Here is a 25733-nt window from a genome sequence, read left to right as displayed (position 1 = left end):
TGACTCAAAAACTGAATATGGAGATCAGGAGGGATATGTATATTAGATTTTAATTTGCTTTCGCAGTTGTCTTCAGATTTGTGAAAAGTGAAAGCACAATTGGATAAAATGTTTTTAACATAAAACGAATTGAAAATATTACTTCATGACACATAGACATTATCATTATAAAACAAAGTAACAACAGGTACTTCCTGTTCTATGAATGACTGGAATTGAAAAGCTGATGTCAGCTGTGCAGGTAATGCATTAATAACTAAACTTCAGGTGCTGCTATAGTATCAGCTGTGCTGGTATTACATCAGCGACTGGACGTCAGCTGTCCGCTGTGCAGGTACTACATTCATGACTAGAGTTCAGGTGCTGTCAGCTGTGTAGGTACAGCATGCATATCTAAACATCGCAACAAAACGAAGTACAGTATATCTTTACTCGTCCTACGTACCCAATAGCACGTAGATGTCGTATCGTTATGATTCCCCAAATCATGTGTAGTTACATGTATAGTTGTTGTAGCTTACAATCGACTGCATCAGTGCAAGTACATTGGTCACTTTTGGAAGCGGTCAACTTCGGGAAGAAATTAAGGCCTCTGCCTGTAGAGTCCGGTCTCCACTCTAGCAAGTATCAGTGATGTACTTCACACCAACCACTATCTGCGATAATGAATTCCAGTCCTTCACCGTTCTAACACCGAAAGACTGCCCTCTAAGATCTATCAAGGGTGCTTTCTTTACCAGCTACGATATTATCATCCTGACTTCACTATACCATGTGGTCAAATTCACATTTACACCATAGATATTTGCTAGTGTGCTTACTGTGATCAACATTTCAATACTGCCAGGTCAAAAAATACAATCGGTCCGTAAATGGTATCCGTAAACCCGTCAGACTGCCTAACAATTTCGGTCTTACAATTCGGTTTGGCCAAACATTAGGTGTTATGCGGTTTAGATAACCTCACCGGTACAACCAAAGTATGAACCCCCGAACGCGAAAGTTGACTCCCTTGGTAGCTTATTCCCGTCAGCATCTTTGACACTGAACGACATTTTCACACCATCGGCGTGCGGAAGTGATGCCATTAATTAAGCGCTGAAGGTGAAAGTCACAGCGGACTTCGGCACGATACCGCCCGCTACCAGATCCCTGGAAAGGGACAAATATGGGGTTTGTCAACTCTTGAAGCAATGGAGACTTTATCTAACTCTAACTTTGAAGTCACCAAAGAGGTCTTACGAATAACCGTATCTGATATAAGAATTAGATTCAGAATAAGATCTGGAATATATGGTCAAACAAAGAAAAAGTTGAACTCACTCAGGAGGAGACATGGGCAGTGGTTTGTGAAATCCCTGCTTGTGAACCAGCCAGAAGGTATCCTGCATCCCCTTTCCCTGCAAAAAAAACTCAGAAATGTTTTCCCTTCTTCTGTTTTTTACGTCTGACTTACCTGCGGATAAGGATGTCTTTGGCTTGTCATAAGCATGCGACATACGGCATGTATGGCAAAATGTAAACGCAACGCCAAGATGAGTCTTACGAGTGGACCATTGTGTCAGATCACCTGTTATCTCAGAGATCAACGGGGAGTTCATAGCAGTTCTCTGGCATTGTCAATGGACCAACTGTATGAACTTATCTGTTCCGATGTTTTACCGCGGTACTAAAAGGGGAGAAGAAGTTAATGGTCACATTCTGACGTTCGTGTTTGTACAGACATCACAGATTGCAATTTAAACAAACGACCTGACTTTAGCGCATTGCCACAAAAGCCGTCTTTAGATGTATCTAAGAATGCAGACCGTGACTGTGTCGTCTGGAGGGAGAGAGTTGCCTTAGTCCGGGTAAGCCACCCGATATGATGATGATGAAGAATGTAGAGAAAACCATGGACCAAATACACAAGGCTAGGCAATGGAATTTCCTTTTGTGATAGGGTTACGTTCGCCACAAGCTTAAGCGCATGAAGGTTAAAGTACGTCCTAAGGTCACTGAAGGCCGCTCTGGGTTAATGGACTGGTCATCTGATTATGACGAAGATCCCTGTCAGGAGATCATACCATCCGGGCCAAGCCAGGTTATCAAGGTGTGATCTAACAAGCTGATTACGAGAAGAACTTTCCTTTGACATTGAAGTTTTCAACGCCTGTCAAAGTCATCATTTAGAAATCAACCAAAGCGTGAAACGAAATAAGGTGGCATTATATGGAAAAACAAAGCAAACAATTTAAGGATACACTTTGAAACGAAATGAACGGACTAGTTTCCTAACGAAATTATACAATCAAATGGGGCAACAATTTGTCAAAAGTTAAGGAAAACCAAGTACAGAAATAGAACTGGAAACATCAGAACAACTCGTTATCAACTGGCAATATGCCCTTGCATCAGACTTGTGGTCTCAAGGGGATGTCATCTACGAAGTGAAGTTTGCTCAGTGTCGTCAGTACTAACACGTGTCAGCCAGTGATGATGACCTTACCTTGATCTCCATTTGTCCGCGATGCTCCACCCTAAACCCGCCCATCTCGTCCAGCGCCTGCTTCAGCTCGGTGCTGACGTGGATACGCAGAGCTGTAGGGTCAACATCATGTTTATCTTTTGTACTGACGATGAAAAAAATAGATTTGGAATTTCTCAAATAAAACTGACAACAAAACAGCATTTGGTAGTCTTCGTAAAACCCCCACCAAGGCAGCATAGTTCCCTCAATACATTTACATGTAGGACGGATACATATATGTCCTCTGTACTTTGGATTGCCATATCTCAGATTTCAATACCTGAAATAAACGTTAACACTAACGGGTCATAAGTAACGCTAGTAAACCAATTGTGTCTAAGTTGATTACAGCATAATGGTCTCTGCTCAGAAAATCAGAGCGCCAAAGTAATCAAAATAGCCGATAACAAGTAAACGTATGCATCAGTGAACTCGACATTTTAATGTTAGATGCGTCGTTGAAGGTTGGACATCCAGGTAATAAGATACAGGAGAAATTAAAACAGTTACTCAAGACACGCTCCTCCGCAGCGTCCTAATAAACAGCACTATTCCAACACTGAATGCGTGTACGAGTCTTTTCTGGAATACATTATACGCATGAGCGCTAAGTGGCGCGGCGCCTGGGTTCTTCACACAGACGGTCCTGGGAAAGAGATCGTATTTTCCGCCAATAGCATGCTGGGAGAAGCAAACTGTCCTGGGAACGTGTTGATTATTACCTCCGGAGAATGCCAAACTCGCTTCCGTAGCAAACTCCCTTCCGTGGCGAAATCCCTTCCGTGACATAACTCCCCTTTGTGAAGGGGTATCTTAACAGCGCCAACAATAAGGTACTTTGTAAATCTTCGTTTCTTAGAACGTATCACCATTGTACAGCATTTTACCCCCCCAAATCGTCAACTTTGCGTCTTGTTTTAGGCCGTGCTAGTTTAATAGAAGAAATAACGGTAACTGTAGAAGATCGCCCATACTGGCGTGCACACATAACTAAACAGAGGATCTGTCAAAAAACAAACAAAACAAAACACAACAGACAGCTGTGAATTCCTGAAAGTTTTTTTTGTTGAGCTTGATCTGACATAAATTTATTTCTAAGCCCACGACTAAACCTATGGCTTCTCCGGGGCGCTGGGTACGAGCGTGTACTCAAGATATATTTTGGATAGATTTCGAATGTTAGATAATATAGTTTATCTTCAGTAATATAAGAGAGATCCCCAGGAATGTGTTTATTATTATTACCTTTTCCGTTTGACTCCATTCGTGATGCGGTGTTTACCGTGTCCCCGAACAGACAGAAGCGCGGCATGGACAGACCGACAACCCCAGCGGCACAAGGTCCTGTATGTATGCCAATGCGCAGAAGCAGCTGCGCAGACGGCAGGTGTCGGATGGTGAACAGGGCAGCCTCGCTGAGCAGGTTCAGCGACATGGTGGCGATCTGGTCCACGTGATCTTTGTTTCTGTCAGGAATCCCCGACACGACCATGTAGGAGTCATTCACCGTCTCAACCTGGGGTAAAAAGGAATGAACAAAGAAATAGGCTCATTTCTGAAATAAATAAGTAAGCAATTTTTACTTTCTTTTTTTGTCGGGAAACAAACTCTTGATGGCAGTGTCAGTTGAGAGTAAGTAACTTACTGAAATCCTACTTGGGATCCGATTACAAGCTTAGGTTCGTGCAAGGTTTTTGAACTGTTAAAAACACTTTCTGATAAACAGCAGCGACTACTGTCAGAAACACGAAAAAATGTCCGGATCCGTTAGTATAATTGTATCATCTGGCTGACACGGAAATATTTTGCATTGTTAGGCAATAGACCTCAATTTAGCGAAAAGAGAAAATTGGATCACTGAAAGATTGGAAAAAAATCTTTCTTAGTCTTGTATTTGTAACATTCATTAACATTTATCCGTCATGTTACACATATCGGCCAGATTGAAAATAATGTGTTTGGAAGTTCTCTAGTGCAGCACACCCAGGTGCATTTTACTGGCGACGTTGCGATGGAGATCTCTTTTTTTTCCGGGTATTCAGTATATGAATCTGTGCTTATTAGTAGACTTTGAATCATGCAGAGATCAATTTCTGTCATTGCATGTTCTTCTCACCTTGTAGACATGGTGCTGCTCAATGATGCCATCGAAGCACGAGTACAGGTCATTCAGCAGATCCACGATCTAAAATGATTGAGACAGTTTAGACATGGTCTACAATGTTGAAATGGATTCAAATGTAACTGATCCGAATGACATTAGACGGGGGTATTTGTTTTTTTTCGTGTACGAGTGGTTAGACTTTGGTGGCACACAAGATGGCCTTGTGCACATGCCAGTACAAGTGGGTCTGTTACAATTCTCTGCAACCGTTTTGTAGCCGTTAACCGGTTGCTAGGCTGACCATCTGAGTGCACATCGATATCAAGGAACACGGGCAAACATTGTTGTCAAATCCCCCCACCACCCACCTGAAAAGGCGTGCTCTGAGCGGCGATAGTGCTGAACCCGATGATGTCAGAGAAGAAGACGGTTGACTTGTCGAACATTTCTGGACGTACCACCCTCCCCTGCTTCAGCTCGTCTGCAACCGTTCTGTTTTGAAGAAGGGACAACTCATCATGTAGTTACCTTTGTGGCATGCACAAACTAGACAGCAGACGCAGGTTTAGTTTTGACAGTTCGACTGACTCTTCTACAGCCTTACCAGAACTGTACTATAATCTTTAGCATTGAAGCTATCAAGGCCATTTAATGACCGTTTTTTGTTGTTGTTACAATTGGGAAGAGGTTCTGTTATGTATCAAACTGCGTGTACTTCACACTTGCCTGGGTAGCATGCTATGCAACAGCTTGTCTGTTTTCTTCTGTTCCTCCACCAGCTGCTTGGTTCTGTCTGCGACCACGGACTCCAGGTTAGCGGCGTACTTCTCCATGATCACGATCATGTTGTCCATAACGTTCGCGTCCCTGAAATAATAGACAGACTTTTGTACTCCTCAGATAATATCAGTGGTGCGATATGACTTCCTTCAAAAGGGATGTGATGGAAAATGTGGCTTCTAAGTGGAATACTTCTCGCATGCTCAATGGATGATGATGAAATCTCATGACTTTGGGTAGCGTCAGCGCAGTATTATTGTGAACGGGAAGGGGGCAGACTGACAATGACTGATATTTTTATTTCATTTTTCATAAAATGCTAGATATAAGAAAAAGCCCCTCTGAGATGATCTGTAATAGATGATAAGTTGTTGCCTTGATGGTAGCCAATACTAGCCATCCTTACCTTCCTTTGTTACACTTTCGGAATATCTTCCTGATGGCCTTGAAATCAGGTCGGGCCTCCGGTACTTCGGACCAGCACCGGTTCATCAGCTTGTAGACATCAGAACTAGCCCCCTCATCTTCAACAATGGGCCGCATGGGTGGGTTCGTTCCCATTCGCACTCGCTCCACTATGTCTAAAAATATTTGTGCCTTTAATAGATAAACATCATCCAATATGGACTACTGTACTGTTTCACGTAGTTAGATAACATAATAGTTTTCAGAAAGTGTTGGTGACATTAGAGAAGAAACCCTTATGACAGGTCTAAATACTTTGTTCTATCATGCAAGATGGGGTAGTAGAAAAGATCCATTCAAACGTAAGTCAAACATGCACATAATGTAGCATCCCTAAACCGGACTTGTCCTACCTCTGGGCGTGGAGTCATTGCCACAGTAAGGATGGCCCCGGCTAATGACCTCCTGTGTGATGATGGCGAAACTATACACATCTCCCTTCTGTGTGCCTTTCAGCGGGGGACACGGCATTCTCAGCAGCTCCGGAGCGGTCCACATCAACTCTAGAAGAACGCAGCAATCATCATGAACAAGGGTACACATTTCCACATTCTTGGTCAACTTCATACAAGGACAAAGGGAAAGCTGGCGTCAGGATTACCGGTGCCTCTTATTGGTACGTCGGTGAATAGATCTAGATATGTCACTCTGACAGCGGGCAGAAAAACGAGCATTGTTTGGTAAGAACAGCAAGACCACAGACTCAGAGGTGGCTGCACGAGTTATTTCTGTAGAAATGGTTCGAACAGACTCTATTGGGCGACACTGAGGTGTACCGGATACCGGAATCTCTAGTAGTTTGTTTTATACAGTTAGGGGTCTTCAGCTCTTTGACGTTATGAAACAAATATAAGATAGTGGATGCTTACTCATGTATTCCTCGTGCTCGCCAACCTCCGGATTCTCTGATTGGTTGGCCTTGAAGCGCGCCATCCCAAAGTCCGTTATCTTCACCATCCACCGATTGTCAATCAAACATTTGTTGGACCGCAATGAACCATGGGACAGCACAGGGCACCGATGTAGGTATTCCATGCCCTAAGAAGGGAGGGGGGCACGTAGAGAAGTCAGGGAGACTAGAAAGCTAAAATCACATGAATTTTAGTCATGCCAAACATTGACATAGAACTTGATATTCGTATGGTGTAAAGGATGTCTGCAGAAGGTACGAGTTGTAATCTTCCCAAACATATGGATGGGCAACTGTAGTTTCTTTTACAAATATGTACACATAAACTAGCTATAAAGTGACCACTGCAAGCTTAACACTTCATTCGATCATTAAGAAGATAAGCATTGTACTTACGCGTCACGTCGACTTGTAAATGGAATAAAACAGAATCTAACGCACCTTCACTACGTCTGACAGCAGGGAGAGTTTGAACATGTTGTCCAACTTGATGTCGTCGTTTTCCAGTATATCCTGGAAATTACAATTACTATTGTTTATTTCTTTCAGCCTTTATTAATTCATGAAAAACTCAAATCGGTCTGCTGGCCACTTTTCATTGAGGCCATGAGAGAAGTGGTAAGGTCAGACAAAATATAACAAAGATACGGGTTACATGATGAAAGTTCTGATGAATCAATGAAATTACGCAGAGTAACAGTTACTCAAGCAACTGGATAGATTTTGGAAAGCGCCAGACGTTTCAGGTAGCATCCGCTACCTGTTGTCCGTGACTGGACGTAACTGGAAAGGTGGAGGATGCTACCTGAAACGCCTGATCGTTTCCAAAAACTTCCCAGTTGCTTGAGTAACTGTTACCTTGCGTATATCATTACCTGGATGTCTAACCTTCATCGGCGTAAAATACACACATACATCTTAGTGAATACGTTAACACCTATCCTTACACATTCACGGTGTTACAAAAACACCAAAAAAATTATCTCATTGAGCAGCTCTTAATAACTACGGCATTTCCCCCAGAACTACCAAATGCATCAGTGATATGAATGTCAGTTGCCATCATATTTGTATTAACTGTACTGACGTCACAACAGATCGAAACAGTGTCATCAAGCTGACGATAGCTAGTATACAGACAACATACCACAATTTGTACATCACATTTAGTGCATGCTCACTAACTATGGCATCACCTGTAAACTTCCTTTGGGGCAATATTCGTACACCAGGCAGATGTTGGGTGCTTCCACGCATGCGCCGATGAAGCGGTTGAGGTTTTCGTGGTTAGCTTGGAGAGCCTTAATAGAGCAATAAAAAAACAGAAAGTCGTTGTGGTTCTAAATATTTTGCTAAACCTTATTTCATTTCATTCTGTTGGTTCGACTAACACGCAACCAATACTTCCCAATTGTAAGTAGCCACATACGGGCTGTATGACTGACGGCTTGCCTTATTAGAGTTAGGCAGCCTTTACTTCCTTTCAATCCCCTGCATTGTATCTTAGCACGTGACAAGTAACAGACTTCATCATTAGTAGACATTACTGTACAGGGGTGATATTTCAAGCTAACCTCTTTAAACTCCAGCAGCTGCTCACGGTCTATTTGAATGTGCAGTTTCCGAACGGTCTTCACGGCGATGAAGTTTCCCTCATATCGCCCACACTGCGGCGGTGCACGATTGGTCTTCTTGCCACTGTACAAGCTGGGGGTAGTCTTTGATGGTGCTCCCGTTCCGATGCTACGGGACCCGGATGTATTCATGCTCTTCATGCTCATCTTGGGTGGAATACATTATAAACATTATAATAAACTGGCCCTCTGCCATCTGTACATAACCATCTGCCCATAGCCTTGTTCTAAATGTTACGGGCAGATGATTACAATGTGAAGTCAACGGTTGGAAGTCTATATCACCCCTCGTCTCTACCTGAAGGTGGTTGATGGTCTCTAATATGCATTGTACTCCCCCCCTCAAAACGAAACACATTTGAACAACTTGAACAAGGCGTAACGTCGTCCATATTGCTACTTCCGCCCCAACTTTTCATTTTTTTTGGATTGGCACGTCGTATGTTGGTTGAGTGACACAAGACAGCATAAACGTTAAACATACCTGCCGCCTGACAGGGCCTGCTCTACACGTACCATTCCTGTGCACGTCATGGCTGTGTATACGCACCTGACTCATGAGTTGCTTTGTGGCTGCAGAGAAGTCGATGTCATCGTAGTTCATCCTCCATGACATGTTGCTCAGACCAGCCTCGAAGTTCTTCTTGCTGTTCAAAGGGAAGTCACTGAAGATCAGAGGCTACCAGATACTAAATACTAAAGTGATTGAGGCTTCAGGCACAGAAGTGTGTTCTTCGTACGTTGGTATTACTGGACTACCTTCCGTTGAAAGGCATGGCACAGTGGCCAGTGGCAGAGAGGGTTTGTAGAACACGTGAATACCTTTAGTGCGCAACAGTTGTACATTAGGTACAAATATGGCAGCATTTCTTGGGACAATTCCAAACATGGCAAAAGACATTTCACAGCAACATTGTAAATGACTAGTGTATTCTACATTCCGGGGGAGAAGCCGAGAAGCAATCAATGTTTTTGATGTAGATCAGGGCTCTAGCCAGCCTGAAATTTTATCCCGTAAGCCCTAAAATTTTGTACAAACCTAACATATCGAGCGCCGAAGGCGCGAGGCGTCGCGCCGAAGGCGCGACAATTCTAGGGGGGTCCGGGGGTATTCCCCCCCGGGAAATTTTTAAATCTAGACCCTCTGAAACGCTATCTCCAGCATTTTGAGGGGCAAGTTTGGGTGAAAAATTAATTGGGCCTTCGTTGTATACAATCGGCAAATAAATGAAATTTAGCACCACAAAACTTTCTTATTTATTTGACAAATATACACGTGAATTCAAGTCGGCAGAAATAAAACATTTTCAACACCGGTCGACGCGTCGTACCGGGCCCGTTTGCGCCCTGTACTAAATATTGTAGAAAATGAGACACCCTACTTTGGACAGAACGCCCTAAAGACGTTCAATATTTTCCTTCCGTGTTTTCCATGGTCGATTTCTCCGGTAACTTCCACTTGATTTGATCAAAATTCGTCGATTCAAGCCCCATCTTCGCACCAAATATCAATTTCTGATAAAACCTCGCGGATTCGCGCCTCTCGTTAACCGCGAGACTTGTATGTCATTGGTCGATTTTCCGTGACGCGGCGTGAACGAACGCTGTTATTGGTAGATGATATCTGATTCTGAGGTCTAAAACTATCAACACCAGTTTTCGAGGGAAGAGTGCGTGTAACTCGGCGTAAAACTTTAACAATGTTTACCAAAAAAATACGGAAAGCCTGGTAACTTTTGTGTGGCTATAACTAGCGGTGAACCGGGGGAAACAGCCGAAAAAACGTCAGCCCGATGCGACCGGCCAGAATTGTAGTGGGGCACTAGTAGTGGGGAGGGGGGCGCACGATGCTGATTTTCTCTCGGCCCACGAACCACTGGCAACCTCCGCGCCTCCGTTTGTCACCTACCTATAATAAAGCCACCTTGGGGTTGTCACCTGCCGCCGGCGGAAGATAGAAATGGCCTGAATCGACCTCGCTTCAAACTTCCGCTTCTTTTCTGGAGATCTTTGCAAAATTTCAAGCCCTGTCTATATCTTTTCTCCCGATTTTTTTTCCGTCAAGGTTTACGGATTGGTCTTGAATTTTTTCCGTAACACGCAGCAAAGTTCCGTAAATTTACGGCAAAACTGGCGCTGGCTAGAGCACTGATGTAGATATATGTCAATAATGCCAAGTATGAACGGTTTGGTCTCGCTTTTTTAATGTACATGTATTATCGTTACCATATGATTCTAGCATAATTGACTCTGACATAATTAATGTGCTGTAGCTGTAGATAATCTTTCAATGCAGATAGCTCCAAGCAAGGCGACGTACGCATGTCATCTCACCGTTGATAATATGCTGCAACTCCTCCCACGACCAGCAGCAGACCGCCCACTACAGACAAGATGACGACGATCTTACTCCGTCCTGAGAAAGGGAAACATTTGGTAAGGACCAGTTGGTGCTTATTTTGCAGCGACATTCGGTAAGGACAAAAATAAGTAAAATAAGGATAAGCAAAACAGCATATGTGGCACTACTGATTCTCATAGCATTGTTCAGTGTTTTGACGACTTCATGATTTTCCTCTCGATCTTTTAAGTTTCGACTAGATTGCTGAAACAAATTTCAAAGAATGGCTAGGCAACGATGAATTTTGACCAATCAAACTCGGGAAAGTCGTGTTCTTTCATTCTAAAATGCGATTCTAGACTAGGATGGATTCCAGCTACACCCAACTCGGCGCCGACCTTGGTTGGGGAGTGGTCGGGAGCAAAGTCGTAACAAGGTCCTGAATGGGTATCATGGACTTACCTTGTGTCTTTGGTGTGCAGAGCTCGCCCTTAAATCCGCATTTCGGTGCATCAGTTGGCGGTTCGGTCCTCCCGTTACCCCAATCTACTGCCTGCAGCTGGACCATCCTCTGTTGGGAACAAGGAAATCAGCACGTGGAGAAAGCACTCTAAGACTGGTGATATTTCAGCCCCATGTCGTAAAATTGACTGTGGAGGACCAAGGAGGTTAAAATCAGAATTTAACCTCCGTGAGAGGATATATACCTGTTCGATGGGTTTCGAGGGCATGAATAAGGTAAGGTATAAAAAACGGAAGGAAGTCTGCCACTTCCCACAGGTTTTTCACCACAAGGAGAAATTTGTCGAGGTCTATGTGGTGACATGTCGCGGTAATACACGGTCCCGCTTCTTATCTAGAGGTTCCAGCTGCTGTGCTGAACATGCTTGATCTACCGTACATACCATCAATTGTCCAGATACCTTCTGCACGCTTTGTCCCGTCTGAGTAAGGATAAAACATGAGGTTAGACCTAACACATGCATCTCTCACCACACAAGGCCTCCCTGTCAGCCGGGGAAACCGCGGACTGAGACACTGAACAGGCCAGCAGGTATTGAGCACAGAGAGGTACAGATCTTCCAATGATCCTATGGCTATACAAACCACCAATTCCGTAAAATGCCGGAAACTATACATATAAAGAAAGCGCTTGCCAAGTGCAGTCTAGTTTCTACTTAGTACAGGACATGGCGTTGCACTTACTCTCTGTCCGTTGACAGCCACGCCGTACTCAGCGACCACCTCGAACTTGCCGTTGGGCGCCATGTCCCACACCATGAACTCAGGCTCCCTGTCCGCCCTGCTGTCCATCACCACGTAGCCAGACGTCCCTGTCAAACCAGATGAGATGGCTTTCGCAATTCTAGTCTCCTGATACATGTGTGTTTGTTTGTTTGTTTGTTTGTTTCCTGCTGTCGTATCATCAGCATACTTTGCTGGCAAGTTGATAGGCATGTTGACGTTTACCAAAGTACACACCCACACATTTCTTCCAACATCTGTTGACATAAGATAGTTGTAATCCATACCTTTGAACACGGTGCCCTTCATGTGTTGTAAGATCTTGTCCCCATCTCGCGGATCCTCCCCCGCTGCCAGAGTGGCGTTCAACGCAACGGCATACAGCAGTACGGCGTCATGGAGGTACAGCGCTGCAAAGCCACCCTGAACAGAAATCACAGATTCATATAAGTGAGAGCCTGTGAGACCCATACATTTGCATGCGTGCGACGTGTCTGCACTTGACTGTGAGTACATGTGCAAATTCGAATGTGCCTGGCAACTTTAAGGTTTAACCATCCAGCATGGTTTACGTCATACCCTATACTTTCAGCTACGTCATCGACGCGGCTGAGCATTGGCTTTCATTTGTTGGTGTCGTTTGTATTGAATTTTGTTGTGTGAAGACGAAAAACTGGAGTGCTCGTGATGGCATGGGTGACGCAATGGGCATAAGAACGAAGTCCTGTTGTCGATTATAGATATAGACCTATTACCTGACGATTATAAACCAAAAAAAGCACACGCCAATAAGATGTAACACCTTTTGTCCAAGAGACATGCCGACACGGTAGTTCCAGGGCTCCTGTGCCATCCTCCTGGGGATGTCCTCCCGTACCCGCTGTGCTGCAGGGTCGTTAGGAAACTTGATCCCTATCTGTGGACATATGTAATAATTCTTAATGATATGACATAGATATAGTATAAGAGTCATGTTCTTAAATTCTCAAGTACCTTCGTAGAGGCTTCGTCTCGCCTTTCTGGCTCGGCAGCACCCAACACATTTAAAACCGAACATTTGGTATGTGTTCTGTATTTTCATTTTCAATCCATCATTCAGTGCTGAACTTCTAAACTTTCCTTAGTAACGACGGTGTGCCCACGGTTATATTAGCATGTGATAATTACGCACCTCCAGCACAGACTCATACGCCTTGATGGCGTCTGCGTTCCGTCCGTCGTCGCTGCTCCAGGGTTGGTCAACTTTGACCTCAATGGACAACTTGGCATTGATGAGGACGTAATCACCTGACGTCATCTCCAGTTCATGGGCCCGCAGGAGGATGGATCGTTCCACTTGTATAGAGGGGTGGCACATGTAGATGACTGGAAGAGTTGTGATCAAAACACAAGGTTATCACAAAAGATATCACAGAGACTGTATATATATATATATATGTCAACAGCTAAATAGCTCTTAAGACAGCTGCCACTGCCAAGAAGGCTGAAGAGCCACTCGAGGGTATGGCTTACATGAAATCGGATGAGCGATGTTGTGATGAAGAGTAAGCCGCATTGTACCACTACCTACTTGAAAAAGCTTCATGCTTCAATAGAGGATGAAAAGAAGAAGAAGGGTCACATTAAATTTAGACGTAGAAAAGAATCACAGGAAAAATCACATCGCCCCCGGTACTCACTTCTGGCGTTCTGCTTGAGGATTATCAGCTTCTCTGAGATGAGATGAGGGTCCAGGTACTTGATGTCGTAGGCGTATTCCCCCGCCAGGGTGACGTTGTTCGCGGCGAGGTACTGCTTGAGAGACTCGGTGGACGACTTGCACAGGAAACCGGAGTCTGAGAAGATGCCAATCCTTTTCCAAGACCTGAGCAGTGGAAACAGCGATACTGACTAGTGACGATCTTCTAATTTTCCAGGGAGATTTTTTCTGAAGGTGCAACACTCGATATCAAATAGACAGCAATTGTGGCGCAGATGTGCTGATTTGAAGTAGTTGTAAACATTGTCACAGTAATATTTGCAATGGGCAAAATGAACTACTTTGTGCCATTTGTATTTGGTGGTGATATTTCACGTCAATTAGCTGTTAAACATCGGATTTTGATTAATTGCTTAACGAATGAACGAATAAACCACTCTTTATTGCCTGTGATTTTACTACAATTGGCAACACGTCTAGTCACACCTGGCGAGGAGGAGGTTTTCTATTACATGTAACGTTGGGTAACATAAATTCGTGGGGTACTTAAATTCGGGATTTTTCGAAAACGGGGTATTTAGGGATATGTGCTAGATGCAACATCAGTAATACCGCTAGAAATGCAAACTTGACAGACTAACGTATTCAGAACACTGTCTGAAAACTTCGATAAGCATGCATTAGAAGGCGACGAGGACAAAAACTCTCCGTCCCTTATTGGAACAGTCTGGGGGCTTCGAGGGAGAATCACACTACATCGTTGTCGGCTGGTTTATAAGACAAATGTCACATCCGCTTCCTGCTAAACACAATCATTTACAAGACAACTTATTTTCTTAAAATTGCTGACCTGCAATTGGACTCTAAGTGTGATCAATCATCAAAACCCCTCTTTGTTGATACAACCTACGGGACGTGTATTTTCCCGCCGCCATATCATTACCCAGAATCCTGTTGTCAAGCAGACGACAAAGGTTTGTGAGGAACACTTTTTTGTCTAAATGTTGCGTGTGATTGTGGACTGAGGACGATATTTTCCTCAAAGTTTGCTCCTAACACAACAAGGAATACATGGACATAGTAGTATTATCAATGCTACGGCATCCGGCTAACTTGCCATGAATAATGTACACGTTGCCATGACGGTGGATGTCGACTTTGACGTTCTATAGCTACCGACTCAACACACGGGTTGTTCCCGTAGGCCTGATGTGTGCGGTACGGCCGTTTTTTCGTGTATTTTTTTTACTTGGACACGTCTATATCCATAGCACTCTCCTCAAGCCAAGGATGGAACGAATAGCTGCTATTTAAAATGTAATTAGCGGTAAGTTATTCAAGACGAATCTTCTCTCCCGAATTAATGTTCACCCCTGTCCGACAGCATCGTCATTGTGCGTGCGGCGGACGGTAGTTTCAAGTTGAAATATTCTGGTGTCAGCACGACTAGAGACAAAATCTACCATATATATGATTAGTGCAAAGATAGTACATGATACTGACAGATAATAGAAAAAAAGGATGGTTTATTGTTCTGCTAGATTGATTTCAGTCAACCATTATCGGAAAAATCCCGAATTTATGTTACCCAACGTTACATAGATGGAAGGTCTCTCACCACAGTTTCAGTAGTTCCACCACAGCCGCGCCGAACTTGTTGGCCGGTACGAAGGTCCTGGCGAGAGTCTTCAGCAGCGCCTTGTTCTCCAGCTGCGGGTCCACCGGTAGCCACGAGATGGTGGGCATGTTCCAGTAGGCCGCCAACTGGCTGGACTGGATACAGGCTTATGCAGGGGGGGGGGGGGGGGGGGGAGAATGGCTTTATGGATACGACAAAACTACAGACACTTTCAGAGGATTCCTAGCAGTTCCAAAGAAAGTAGATTTTCGAAATGTAACAAAATCTCCGTCTATAGGATCGATAGACCATGTGAACTTAAGATTAATGCGTTTGAGCAAAGGTATAAGTGTGACGTTCTTACCTTCAGCGCATGGAGGCGCTAAAAGGACATCTACGTTCTCCTGGACTGCCAGCTCGACCGCAGCTCCCGCCGCTGCCTTGGAGTTACAGCTGGAGTCCCTCCACACAACGCTAGAACAAATGGACCCACCATGTAAAACTGAAGGACCACTGTATGTAAAATATCTTCATCAACTGTAGCTTGTGAACGCCTCGTTTAATGAAAATAACAAAACTCTGCTGATCAATGAAAAAACTGTGAGGACACAATCACATGGCGTAAACGCATGCCCTTTTCTGCAGAGAGAGCATGCATACGCGTCATAACCACCGCACCATATCATCATCCACAGCCGCTAAAACGTGCATATACACAATAGGCGAGTAATTGTGATCTCAAGTGAATGGGAATTCGTTAGTACAGCTAGTATGCAATAATAAGTCATTTCTGATTTCCGCATGATGGCCATCACGGGAAAGTTCAACTTATCATTTTGTCAATAGACGTTCTGTTTCAAATATCCCTCCGTTGTAAACCGTCTTTATGTCACTGACACTGAGAAACGAGCATCGACAGGCGTGACTTGAATGTCGTTAATAGGTCGCAGTATACTCCATCAAGTATTGAATGAATGAATGAATGAAGGAATGGTTTATTAAGAAAAAGTGTAACATGGCAGCTAAAAGCTGAATTGCGTACACTGTACAATATCACATTATCTTAAAAACACAAGTAAAATGCTACCGACGTCTTGACATACAGTATAAAAACATTCATATCACACTCCATGAAAGAGTTCAGTATGAATTTTTTTGGGGTTCCCTGCTGTCTAGCGATGTTGTGAGGATACATAGATTCAAATATATACTAGTATCCCGGACAAAATGAAATAGGAAAGAATAAGATGACATGACATGGGTGAACATGAATTTGGATAAAGTGAAAGAAAATTAGAATAAGTCTGTACCTAACAAATACTGGTGACGATATTGGGGTTTTGTTTTATATAGTTACGTTCCAATCCTCCAGCTCATGTGACAAATGGTTAGTAGAGATTTTATGACCTTAACTTGTCCTTTACCTCATTCCCTTTACAGAACAGTAAAACTGCATCAACCTGTACAACGGACCTGATACCGAAGTACCTGTAAGAAACAAAATAAAACTCCACAAAAGGCATTCAACCTCTTTCGTAGCAAGAAGAATAACATCAATAGAATTCACATTCGTTTTTGACACATTGGAATACAAACAATAATTTCGCTTTATACTATTTGACTTTGAGATAGCAGATGTTTACAACATGATGAGTTCTCATAATGCCCTGACGCACGCACTGTTGATTATGATGCACGTCATCAACGGTTTACTTCATTCAAATACTCCTCCAACAAGAGCTGTCGACACAGCTGGCGCTTGTAATGTACCTCCTAACGCGATGCATAAATACCAAGTACAGCTGTAGGTTAATGCAGTTCTATTTTGATTGGCGCCAATTTTCCCCGCAGAGGTAATGATGACGTTGGGGGCCGTCAAATTGACACTATCAAAGGGACCGGCTATGTTGCATTCGTCGTGCGACTTATAATAACAGAAAATGGAGGATGATTCTTGGGACAGTCGTGGGTCCGGGTATGTGGTACAAAATTCAGCTGTCTTGTGACGGACAAGGTTGTCGAAGATCCCTGTCAACAGTCCGTCAGTTCAGTCAGTTTACACATGCATTTCCAAGCACAATTGGAGCACGCTCAGTCCATATCCGCCTCAAGTGCGATCTGTTTACACACAGGACCAGGCCCGCGGCGTGACAGCCGCAGTGTCGTCTCGCTTTCAATCCTGACCAACTTGCACCACAGAGTGCAGAAAATTATGAAATAGATACCGAGAAATCATGGAATAAAGAGTAAGGCCACAGCAAGTGATTTGTATGGATGACATCAGCGCGCTCATTAATTTTCGCCCGATTTTGAAAAAAAAAAACCCAAGAAATTCCATTGCCCTCCGACAGTGGTCAACATGCCAAAAATTGGCAAATATGTCGTAAACGTTTTCTAGTTCTGTCTCTAAACTCAGGGATCCAGCAAGCTTGAGGCTCATTTGCTCGCATTTTATGGCATGTGTTGACAGGGTGTTCCATATGAATACCAAGTTGAATATAGTTGCTGCCCAGGTGTTCCATCATTATATTGCATATGAATGCCCATGACGGTATGACAAGCTGTTTCCTGCATTTGTTCTAGTTAATTGAGCTGTATACACATCTTCATGGACAGTCAAATGTTGACAGTCCAAGGTGTTTCATTGCATATGAATACCCAGTGTGGTTCCTGCCCATGATGATATAACAAGCTGTTTTCTGCATTTGTTCTAGCAAGGACCAAGGACATTATATATAATGTCCTTCGTTCTTGTTAATTGAGCTGTATACACAATGTGTTTCATCGCATATAAATACCCAGTGTAGTTGCTTCAGATGATGGTACAACAAGCTCTCTTCTGCATTCGTTGTAATTAATCTCTTGAGATGTATACACATCTACAAGGACATGTTTACTGTTGAATCAATGAGGTTTTATACATCTAACGTTATTATATATGAAACCTTATTGGTGAAATTCAGGTATAAAAGACCTGTTGGTCGTAATATCATGTTTTGTCGCCTCAATTCTTATTTAACAAGATTTATGATCTCAAAATTTGATCAATTGAAAATATAGGAATCTTGTTTTTTTTGCCCGCCTTGTTTTTTTCCACCCTATCTCATTAGTTTTGGAGTCTTTGAAGGATGTCATCCATAAAATTTAATTGCTGTGGCCTAACAAACGAATTTCCAAATTTGCGCCTTGTGCCTTCACTGATTTTCGTATGACCTCTGACCTGAGTATTGCATAACTCGGACTCGTAGTAGACTCGGAGTTGACTCCGTGTATTTACACACGGACCTGATGTAACGCGACTTGAGTCAACGCGACTTGAGTTTGACTTGTCGAGTCCGGGAAAAGGGGACTTGAGATTTCTGTTTACACAGTCCAAAGTTTACTCTCCAAGCAGAGCATGGGTTTCGGCTGATTTTTGACGTGTTTTTAGGCGTTTTTGTCGGGCTTTCTACTTTGTCATCTTTTTTGGGGGGTTGGCTAGACAAAAAAAAGATGACAAAGTAGAAAGCCAGACAAAAACGCCTAAAAACACGTCAAAAACCAGCCGAAACCCATGCTCTGCTTGGAGAGTACCAAAGTTGACTCCGCTGAGTCGGACTTGGGCTGAGTGTGCTTGGAAAACGCATGTGTAAACCGGGCCTATAGCCTAGCTGAAAATCCGAAGACAACAGTCGTACGACGGATGTGACCGCGCCCATATCTAATTATGATCCCTCTATACAAAATGTACATTGTATTTCACTTGAGCATGCTTATAGCATGCTCGCATTTTGGACCTAAGAAAAGCACACAAAAATATGCAATATCTCCATTATCATGCCATGTGGGAAAAGGAAACGTTCCATTTCCAAATATCGTAAAATCATCCAGCAACAACTTGAAAGGAAAGAGCTTCCTCTTGTGATTTGTGATAAAAGAAATCACAGTGACCCGTGACCAGCTAGCTACAAACATAAAATGAGCGTGAGTCGTCAGAGACTTGCCCCTCACCTGAGAGTGTGCCCGGGTAGCAGACTGGGATCGCGCATCACGGTGTCGATGGCTATGGACGTGGCGCTGGCCGTGGTTTCCCAGCCGTACAGCCGGTGGTCTCGGCCTTGCGGAATCAGCAAACCAAGTTTGAAGTCGCGGCAGGTCACAAAGGAAAGAAACGCGGTCAAAAACCACAGCAGCGCGTACGTACTGTACACAACCATCACGATAATTACCCACGACGTGATGCCAAGATGTAACGGTAAAGATCAGACGACCGCTGACTGTGGAGGCAGTGAGTGCATCACCAGATGTGTTCCATGCGCGTGCGCAACGGGAAAATGCTTTGATTGTTGAGACTCAGTCTTTGATGGACCAATTACCATGCCTTTTTTTCATGAAGCGTAGCGAGCTGTTTTGATTCACCGTTAATGGTAGTTGGCCCGCTCTATTTCGAAGTTAAGCGTTGTCCGTAAATTATTCGTGAAGCTAAATGGTTGCTTTAATCCTACTAGCTCTTTTATTCTTCACTTGAAAGTTCATCTGTGTTGGTAGAAGTCATTCTGAATGGAGTTTAAACTGTAAACGGCAACACAGTAAATTGGACTTACCCAAATTTTCGACTGATCAGCTACAGTCTTTGTCAAGGAGTGAACAATCCACTGCTTCTGTGACGTCACGTTATGCAAATGACAAAGACTGTAGCTGATCAGTCGAAAATTTGGGTAAGTCCAATTTATTGTGTGGCTGTTAACAGTTTAAACGCCATTCAGAATAGCTCTTTTATTATTGATAATTGTTCATATCGCAAAGTCGCGAGCGGCAGATTGGCGAAAATCACCCCGGAGCACCCCGGCTCGAGTCGGTGTGCGCAGACTAGATTTGCCAGACGCCACATAAACACAAAGTAACAGTACGATGAATTCGTCCCCAGAACCTTTTACCGTTAAGCGTTGCCGGTCCTCCTTAATTTATCGTTAAGCGTTGTCAGTTGACCCCCACCCCCATTAGAGATGTGCCTATTAAACAGACTCTGCATTCCGCGTCTAGCAGCAGATGAGATAGACGCATAGTAGTTCTCAAGCGCCCCTAGTCCTCACGTACTAGGATAACTGTGGGACTTTGGCATGTGGTGGAGGAGTTGTCATGCTTTTGGTACAATTGAACAATGACTTCGACCCCTCCTCCCTAAAGCACACAATGCTTTTTTAAAGATAAGTCAGTACATGAATGCGAGTGTCCGTGTTTTCCGACGAGCTCGTCCACTTACTACTAATTAGCCTCGTGATACAACTTTGGAATGGCGATCTATTATCTGGTCTACTCTATCTGGTCACTCCTAAGCTGGACGTGTGAGTGTTTCTTCTAAATCCGCTGCACGTATTTATAGACATGTCACTTAGTGCATCAGAAAATGACCATGAGCCTTTCAGCTTTTCACTCGAAGGCACTTTGAAAATAAAACCCGGAATATCGGACTACGGCTTCTGGTCAAGGACAGGACTGGTGGACAGGACAGGTGGACAGGGAAGGTGGACAGGACAGGTGGACAGGACAGGTGGACAGGACAGGTGGACAGGTGGACAGGACAGGTGGACAGCTTGCCCGTCGTGCAGCCAGAGAAACGCGGCTGCGCTGATGTAATATGCACTTAGCGTAACGTACCCGTCCTCTCAAAAACCTTCTATTCATGATCAAAGGAACACTTAACTCTGTGAAGCTGCCATAATAAAAAGAGGAATATGTTTGTACTACACAGTTATATCATACAGTGAATTATTCACCCGGACGCGCTGAGTATGGGAAAGAGTAGAGAAAGCAGTATGCACCATTTCAAAGTATATGGCATGACCCGGGCGAGGTTTGAACACTATAGTACCTCAAGGCCATTGCACCAGTGTTATCGGCACATGATTGCAGCAAGACAGCTCAAAGTTCGATGTCCGCTTCCTACAGGCTGAAGGTCTGGAACCATATCACGCGGATTGTTGCACATTAGAGTGAGAGTGTTGAAGTTGCAGACAACATGTGGCGGATAGCTGTTTCTCTGCTCCTGGCCTGGTGCTTCCAGCAGGGCCTGCCCCAGCAGCTGGAGTGTAGACAGGTAGGGAGTAGGCGCGGCTACGCCGTACAGTTCCGGATGCGATGGGAAAGGTTTACATGATTAAAGCGCTAGCAGTTTACTTAATTTGAAACCGAGACAGAGCGTTGTTTTGTTGATCGAGATCGAGCTAGCGTCAGTCTCCTGTGCAGACCGTCTGAGTGGGTTGTGTATTGAAATGTACTTGTATTGTAGACGTCCAAACTCCATGATTCATTGTCCTGGTCTGAGTTCTGTACGTATGTATAATAATGTATGTGGTGAGGAAAACCTAAATCCTATATGCGCATGCAAACAAACAACCAAACAAACAAACAAAAAACAAACGAATAAATAAATAAGACACAAATAAACAAGAAAATTGTCGGTGCGAATGTTTGAATCCCCAGGTGGACCACTGCTCCTGTCTCATGAGTGACGGTTCAGGGAAGATCGAACTCCACTCCCTGGCTCGTCCCGACAACCCGTACAAGATCGACCACAATAACTACACCTACCTGTACAGCCCGTGTCAAGGTAAACAGACAGATATACAACAAATGATGCACCACTCATCATTAAATCACCTGTATCTAACTATAAAATGCTTTTGTTGGTAAAGAAGAATGTCGGATCACCCTTTGATACTTTTATACTTTATTTGGATCTCAATCAGAGGTGTGCATAAACCATACAAAATACACTTACCCGCACAGACAGCGTATACGAGCGTACGCGTAGAAATACAAGCAAAAATACAAACCCTGTATACGAGGGGACTGCGTAGACTACACATATCCATGTACCGCTTATCAAATAGATATTCTACCAATCTAAGAATCAAATGTAAATTATGTTATTCGCGCTGTGAGTGATAACATACAGCTTTTGCTATAGCAGAATAAGCTTAAGCTGGCATTTCCGTGAATCGAATTCGACCTCTCCAGAGGTGGTTGTTCTTGTGGCTGTTGTAATGAGAGACCCGTCATCCCCCAGCCATGCGCAACGCCACCGGGGAGTGCAAGGACGCGGCGTCGGTGTGTCAGCAGTTCGACGAGGGCGGTATTGGGTACAACTACGGAACAGCCGACTCTGCAAGTTTCTATTACGATCCGAATACCAAACAAGTTAAGATCAGCTACCGCTACTTCGAGAGCAACATGACGAGGTAAGAAGTCTACTGGCAAGGCTCCACCCCTGAGGCGGGACAAAAAAAGTGCATTGAAGATTTTTGACGAGAAATGCCTGATAGTCAATCGACATGTAAATAGAACATGTATCTAGGGAACTGGTGACTGCGGCCCATCCCGTTAGGATCCTTTAGTGCTATGCACTTCCTCCTCTTTACGAGATCGCGTTGATGGTCCCAATCCCTTTTGACTAGGGAGTCAATGGCGGGGGGATCTAACAGATAGTTTAAGTGCAACGTTTAGGTACATGGGAGTATAACTCTATTCTATGCAACACCAATGTATTTGCTGTCTAATAATAGCCAGAAACCCGTTATGTATTTTAGGAACTCCAACGTGGATCTGGTTTGTGACCCTGGTCAGAGAGAGAGACCGTTGTTCGGATACCAGGGTTCCGACCCATTCTTGATGGTCAGCTTCGTTATGTACATTGAACTGCGCATGCTCACACTAATACACACTGCATAAAGGGAAGGGAAAAAAACATATGACACAAAAATATTTATTACTGAAGAACCGAAGACACACCTGTATGTGCGACGTCACGTTGGTCACAGACTTCCTCCAGATAACCATGGCGGAAAGTAAGATAACTGGCGACTAAACTTTGGACACCTGACTTTGCAGACTGAATGGCCGGCCCTGATTGGCCCTGAGGTAGAAAACGTCTTTTACTCCACAAAATAATCCATAATTTCGTTTTGTGATTAGCACCACAACAAATATTTTCCTCTCCCTCCTTCAGAACTTCAAGCTGACAAGCGTGTGCGCATGCCCAGGCGGATGTCTGGCCCCTCCCGTCAGCTGCGCCATGAAAGACTCCTGCACCTGTGAGATGAGTGACGGGTCAGGTGAGATCAACCTGCACCCCCTGGACAACCCCTGGGCGCCTCTCAGGTCCAGTCATCTAGGCCCGGAGCTCGGCCGTAACTTCACCTACTACTACAACCCCTGCTCTGGAATCACCTTCAGTAAGGACAGTTTAAGAAATGTTTAGGGAATTTCGTATGTAGTTAGATAGAGGCAAACCAAAGTTTCACTTCGTTTTTGGCACCCTAAACGTTATCTTATCACTGCGCTGGTACTTACGCTATTTGTATCTGAACATGCTGTTGATTTCATCTCCCATCCTTTGCATAATCAATAAGAGCATGATATAGTATCTTCGTGCGACTTCTGGCGGAGTGGAACATCGATTGATATATATTATGTTAAGTAGAACCTCATTAGCATAGTCGATAAGAATGCTATAATACTTGCTGCAAATTGTAAACTGGTGAAAACATGATGAACCCTGTGTCAATTGATAAGAATTTTGTGCTATCACGACACATATACTAAGTTGCAATAGATATTGCAAGTAATGGATTATACAAATTATGGTATCATTTGCATAGTTAATGATAGCTGCCCAGTGGAACTTGAGAGGCAAGCCTCAAGGGCCAAACTTCTGCACGTAAAAGAACCCAACACACGTATCGAGAACAGTATATTTGGCTGAAAACGCGAGCCGTATGTAGCGTAGCAACATTGCACGAATACATGTAGCTACATGAAATTGCCTTTTTTTCTTCACCAAGCCAACACGCCTTGCACTAATGTATCCAGCTGCCAAGTAGACGCGGAGGCTACCCCTCAGATCTTCTACCCCCTGGGTCACGTGGCCCCGGCCTCTCAGGTTGTTTGGGACGAGGCAGGGAACATGGTCCTCAAGTACACAGGTCGGTAGAGACGGCAAGGTTCATTGTCAAGTCTTGGTTGGATAAACCTTAGCTGCTATCCCAAACAGCCATCACAATATGTCCTAGGTTTTGCATCCCCTGGGTACACCTATCATCGCATAATTCAGTAAGATGTTACAGCTTTGTTTTTGTTTTGTCGTTTGTATTGTGTAACACACCAGGTTTGTCCTGAAAAGTGCAACCTGCATATCCGGACAGATTTATTTGATGTACTCACACTGGGATGGACTCCTACTCTTTTCGACATCAAGCTTTATCAACAGCCGGAATGAAAGAACGGGTTTATCAAATCATAACAAAGAGTTTTTTCGACTCCAACAGGTGGTGATGACGGCCGCCATTTTGATGTTACTTTGATCTGCGACGCAGAACAGCATGTCCCAGAATTCACCGCGCAGGGGGAAGCGACGGAGCACTACTACAAGATGACCCTCAAGTCACGATGCGCCTGCCCGGGACTGTGCAAAGATGACCCAATAGCACGCAAAGCTCGTTATCTGAAATGGAAGGCCTTTCACCCTGACTGACATGGTCAGTTTTCCAATATCACAGAAAACCGAAGGAAGGTCCACAAAAGATAGATACGACAAACTGATAGAAATGCGTCAAAAATTATGAAATATTCGCTTCTAGCCCATCTTGGAGAGGATCGCCTAAAGCATTGTCTATTCGATGATTTGTTTTGTGTCTATATGGCGACTAAGCTAATCGATTTGTACTAAGAATACCCATGTTAAGTATCAGCTGCCTACATTGATGTATTAAGATGATCTTGAGGGGCAAGTGAAACGCAAACTCTGCCTTTTGTTTTTCCATGGAATTGTTGCTTTATATTGTAATACAGGCAAATATGTATCTGAGATCGGCGATTGTCAATGTTTGTTACTGCAGACCATGTACTAGGATCACAATACAATAGACAACTGTTGCAATAAGCAGCTTTGTTGGAAATTTAAATGAATGTGACCTTTAGTAGAGTCGATTCCACATTACTGAGTGGGTGTTTGTTGCCTTTTGTTCTAACATTTTCAAAACCTTTGTAACAATCTAAGTGAGATAAGTAACTGTTTAGAACAACAGTTATTTGATGTTCTAAATATTTTCTGCTGTGTTCCAACATGTTAGACAAATTTCCAACATTGAACACGTTATTTGTATTAGTTTCTAAACTGTTGCAACATAAATTCATCATTTGTTGCAACATGTTCCAACATTCTAAAAACATTGTGAAACTGGGTCATTGAGCGCTGGAAAGGGGGCAATTCACACATCCCTGCAAAGTATTGGGGATTATCCCTGGGTGCTTTGCTAGACAGCTCAACAAAAAAGAGTCAGCAGTGTCCAGCAGTGAAATCTAAAAATATACAGAGGCAGACAATAGTGTGTGATTAGCACCAACTTTTATGGGGGCAATAGCCCAAATCTTCCATTGGGAAAATGATGC

General features: G+C 43.7%; 2 protein-coding genes across 2 annotated transcripts; one reads left to right on the top strand and one right to left on the bottom strand.

Moving 5' to 3' along the window:
* Window positions 1-34: 34 nt before the first annotated feature.
* Window positions 35-15831, bottom strand: LOC136430691 (atrial natriuretic peptide receptor 1-like). Its single transcript, XM_066421495.1, has 24 exons — window positions 15670-15831; window positions 15306-15471; window positions 13668-13852; window positions 13160-13353; window positions 12791-12904; window positions 12276-12411; window positions 11950-12077; window positions 11667-11687; window positions 11206-11314; window positions 10737-10818; window positions 8953-9049; window positions 8343-8549; window positions 7965-8069; window positions 7210-7281; window positions 6728-6896; window positions 6212-6361; window positions 5800-5974; window positions 5340-5480; window positions 4982-5105; window positions 4626-4694; window positions 3755-4025; window positions 2489-2580; window positions 1324-1400; window positions 35-1152 (listed from the first exon to the last, which is right to left on the bottom strand). Exons 2-24 carry the CDS (start codon window positions 15431-15433, stop codon window positions 1092-1094), a joined length of 2907 nt encoding a protein of 968 aa, XP_066277592.1. The 5' UTR covers window positions 15434-15471; window positions 15670-15831; the 3' UTR covers window positions 35-1091.
* Window positions 15832-21247: 5416 nt separating this feature from the next.
* LOC136430690 (uncharacterized) lies at window positions 21248-25261 on the top strand. The gene is made up of 7 exons (XM_066421494.1): window positions 21248-21381; window positions 21768-21894; window positions 22354-22525; window positions 22874-22958; window positions 23293-23518; window positions 24128-24268; window positions 24611-25261. The coding sequence occupies exons 1-7, from the start codon at window positions 21304-21306 to the stop codon at window positions 24814-24816; spliced, it is 1035 nt and encodes a 344-aa protein (XP_066277591.1). The 5' UTR covers window positions 21248-21303; the 3' UTR covers window positions 24817-25261.
* The last annotated feature ends 472 nt before the right edge of the window (window positions 25262-25733 follow it).

Source organism: Branchiostoma lanceolatum, chromosome 3, assembly GCF_035083965.1.
Source record: "Branchiostoma lanceolatum isolate klBraLanc5 chromosome 3, klBraLanc5.hap2, whole genome shotgun sequence".
NCBI lineage: Eukaryota > Metazoa > Chordata > Leptocardii > Amphioxiformes > Branchiostomatidae > Branchiostoma > Branchiostoma lanceolatum.
Note: the sequence above shows the minus strand (reverse complement) of the source record. Positions and strands in the feature narration are given on the sequence as shown.

Coding starts and splice junctions, on each gene's coding strand:
- LOC136430690 (XM_066421494.1), top strand. CDS start 21,304: ATGTGGCGGATAGCTGTTTCTCTGCTCCTGGCCTGGTGCTTCCAGCAG. Junction 22,959..23,292: donor GTTCCGACCCATTCTTGATG/GTCAGCTTCGTT, acceptor TCCCTCCTTCAG/AACTTCAAGCTGACAAGCGT. Junction 24,269..24,610: donor CATGGTCCTCAAGTACACAG/GTCGGTAGAGAC, acceptor CGACTCCAACAG/GTGGTGATGACGGCCGCCAT.
- LOC136430691 (XM_066421495.1), bottom strand. CDS start 15,433: ATGCCCACCATCTCGTGGCTACCGGTGGACCCGCAGCTGGAGAACAAG. Junction 8,550..8,952: donor CAAAGCAACTCATGAGTCAG/GTGCGTATACAC, acceptor ATTCCACCCAAG/ATGAGCATGAAGAGCATGAA. Junction 6,362..6,727: donor CGAGCACGAGGAATACATGA/GTAAGCATCCAC, acceptor GCGTTCTTCTAG/AGTTGATGTGGACCGCTCCG.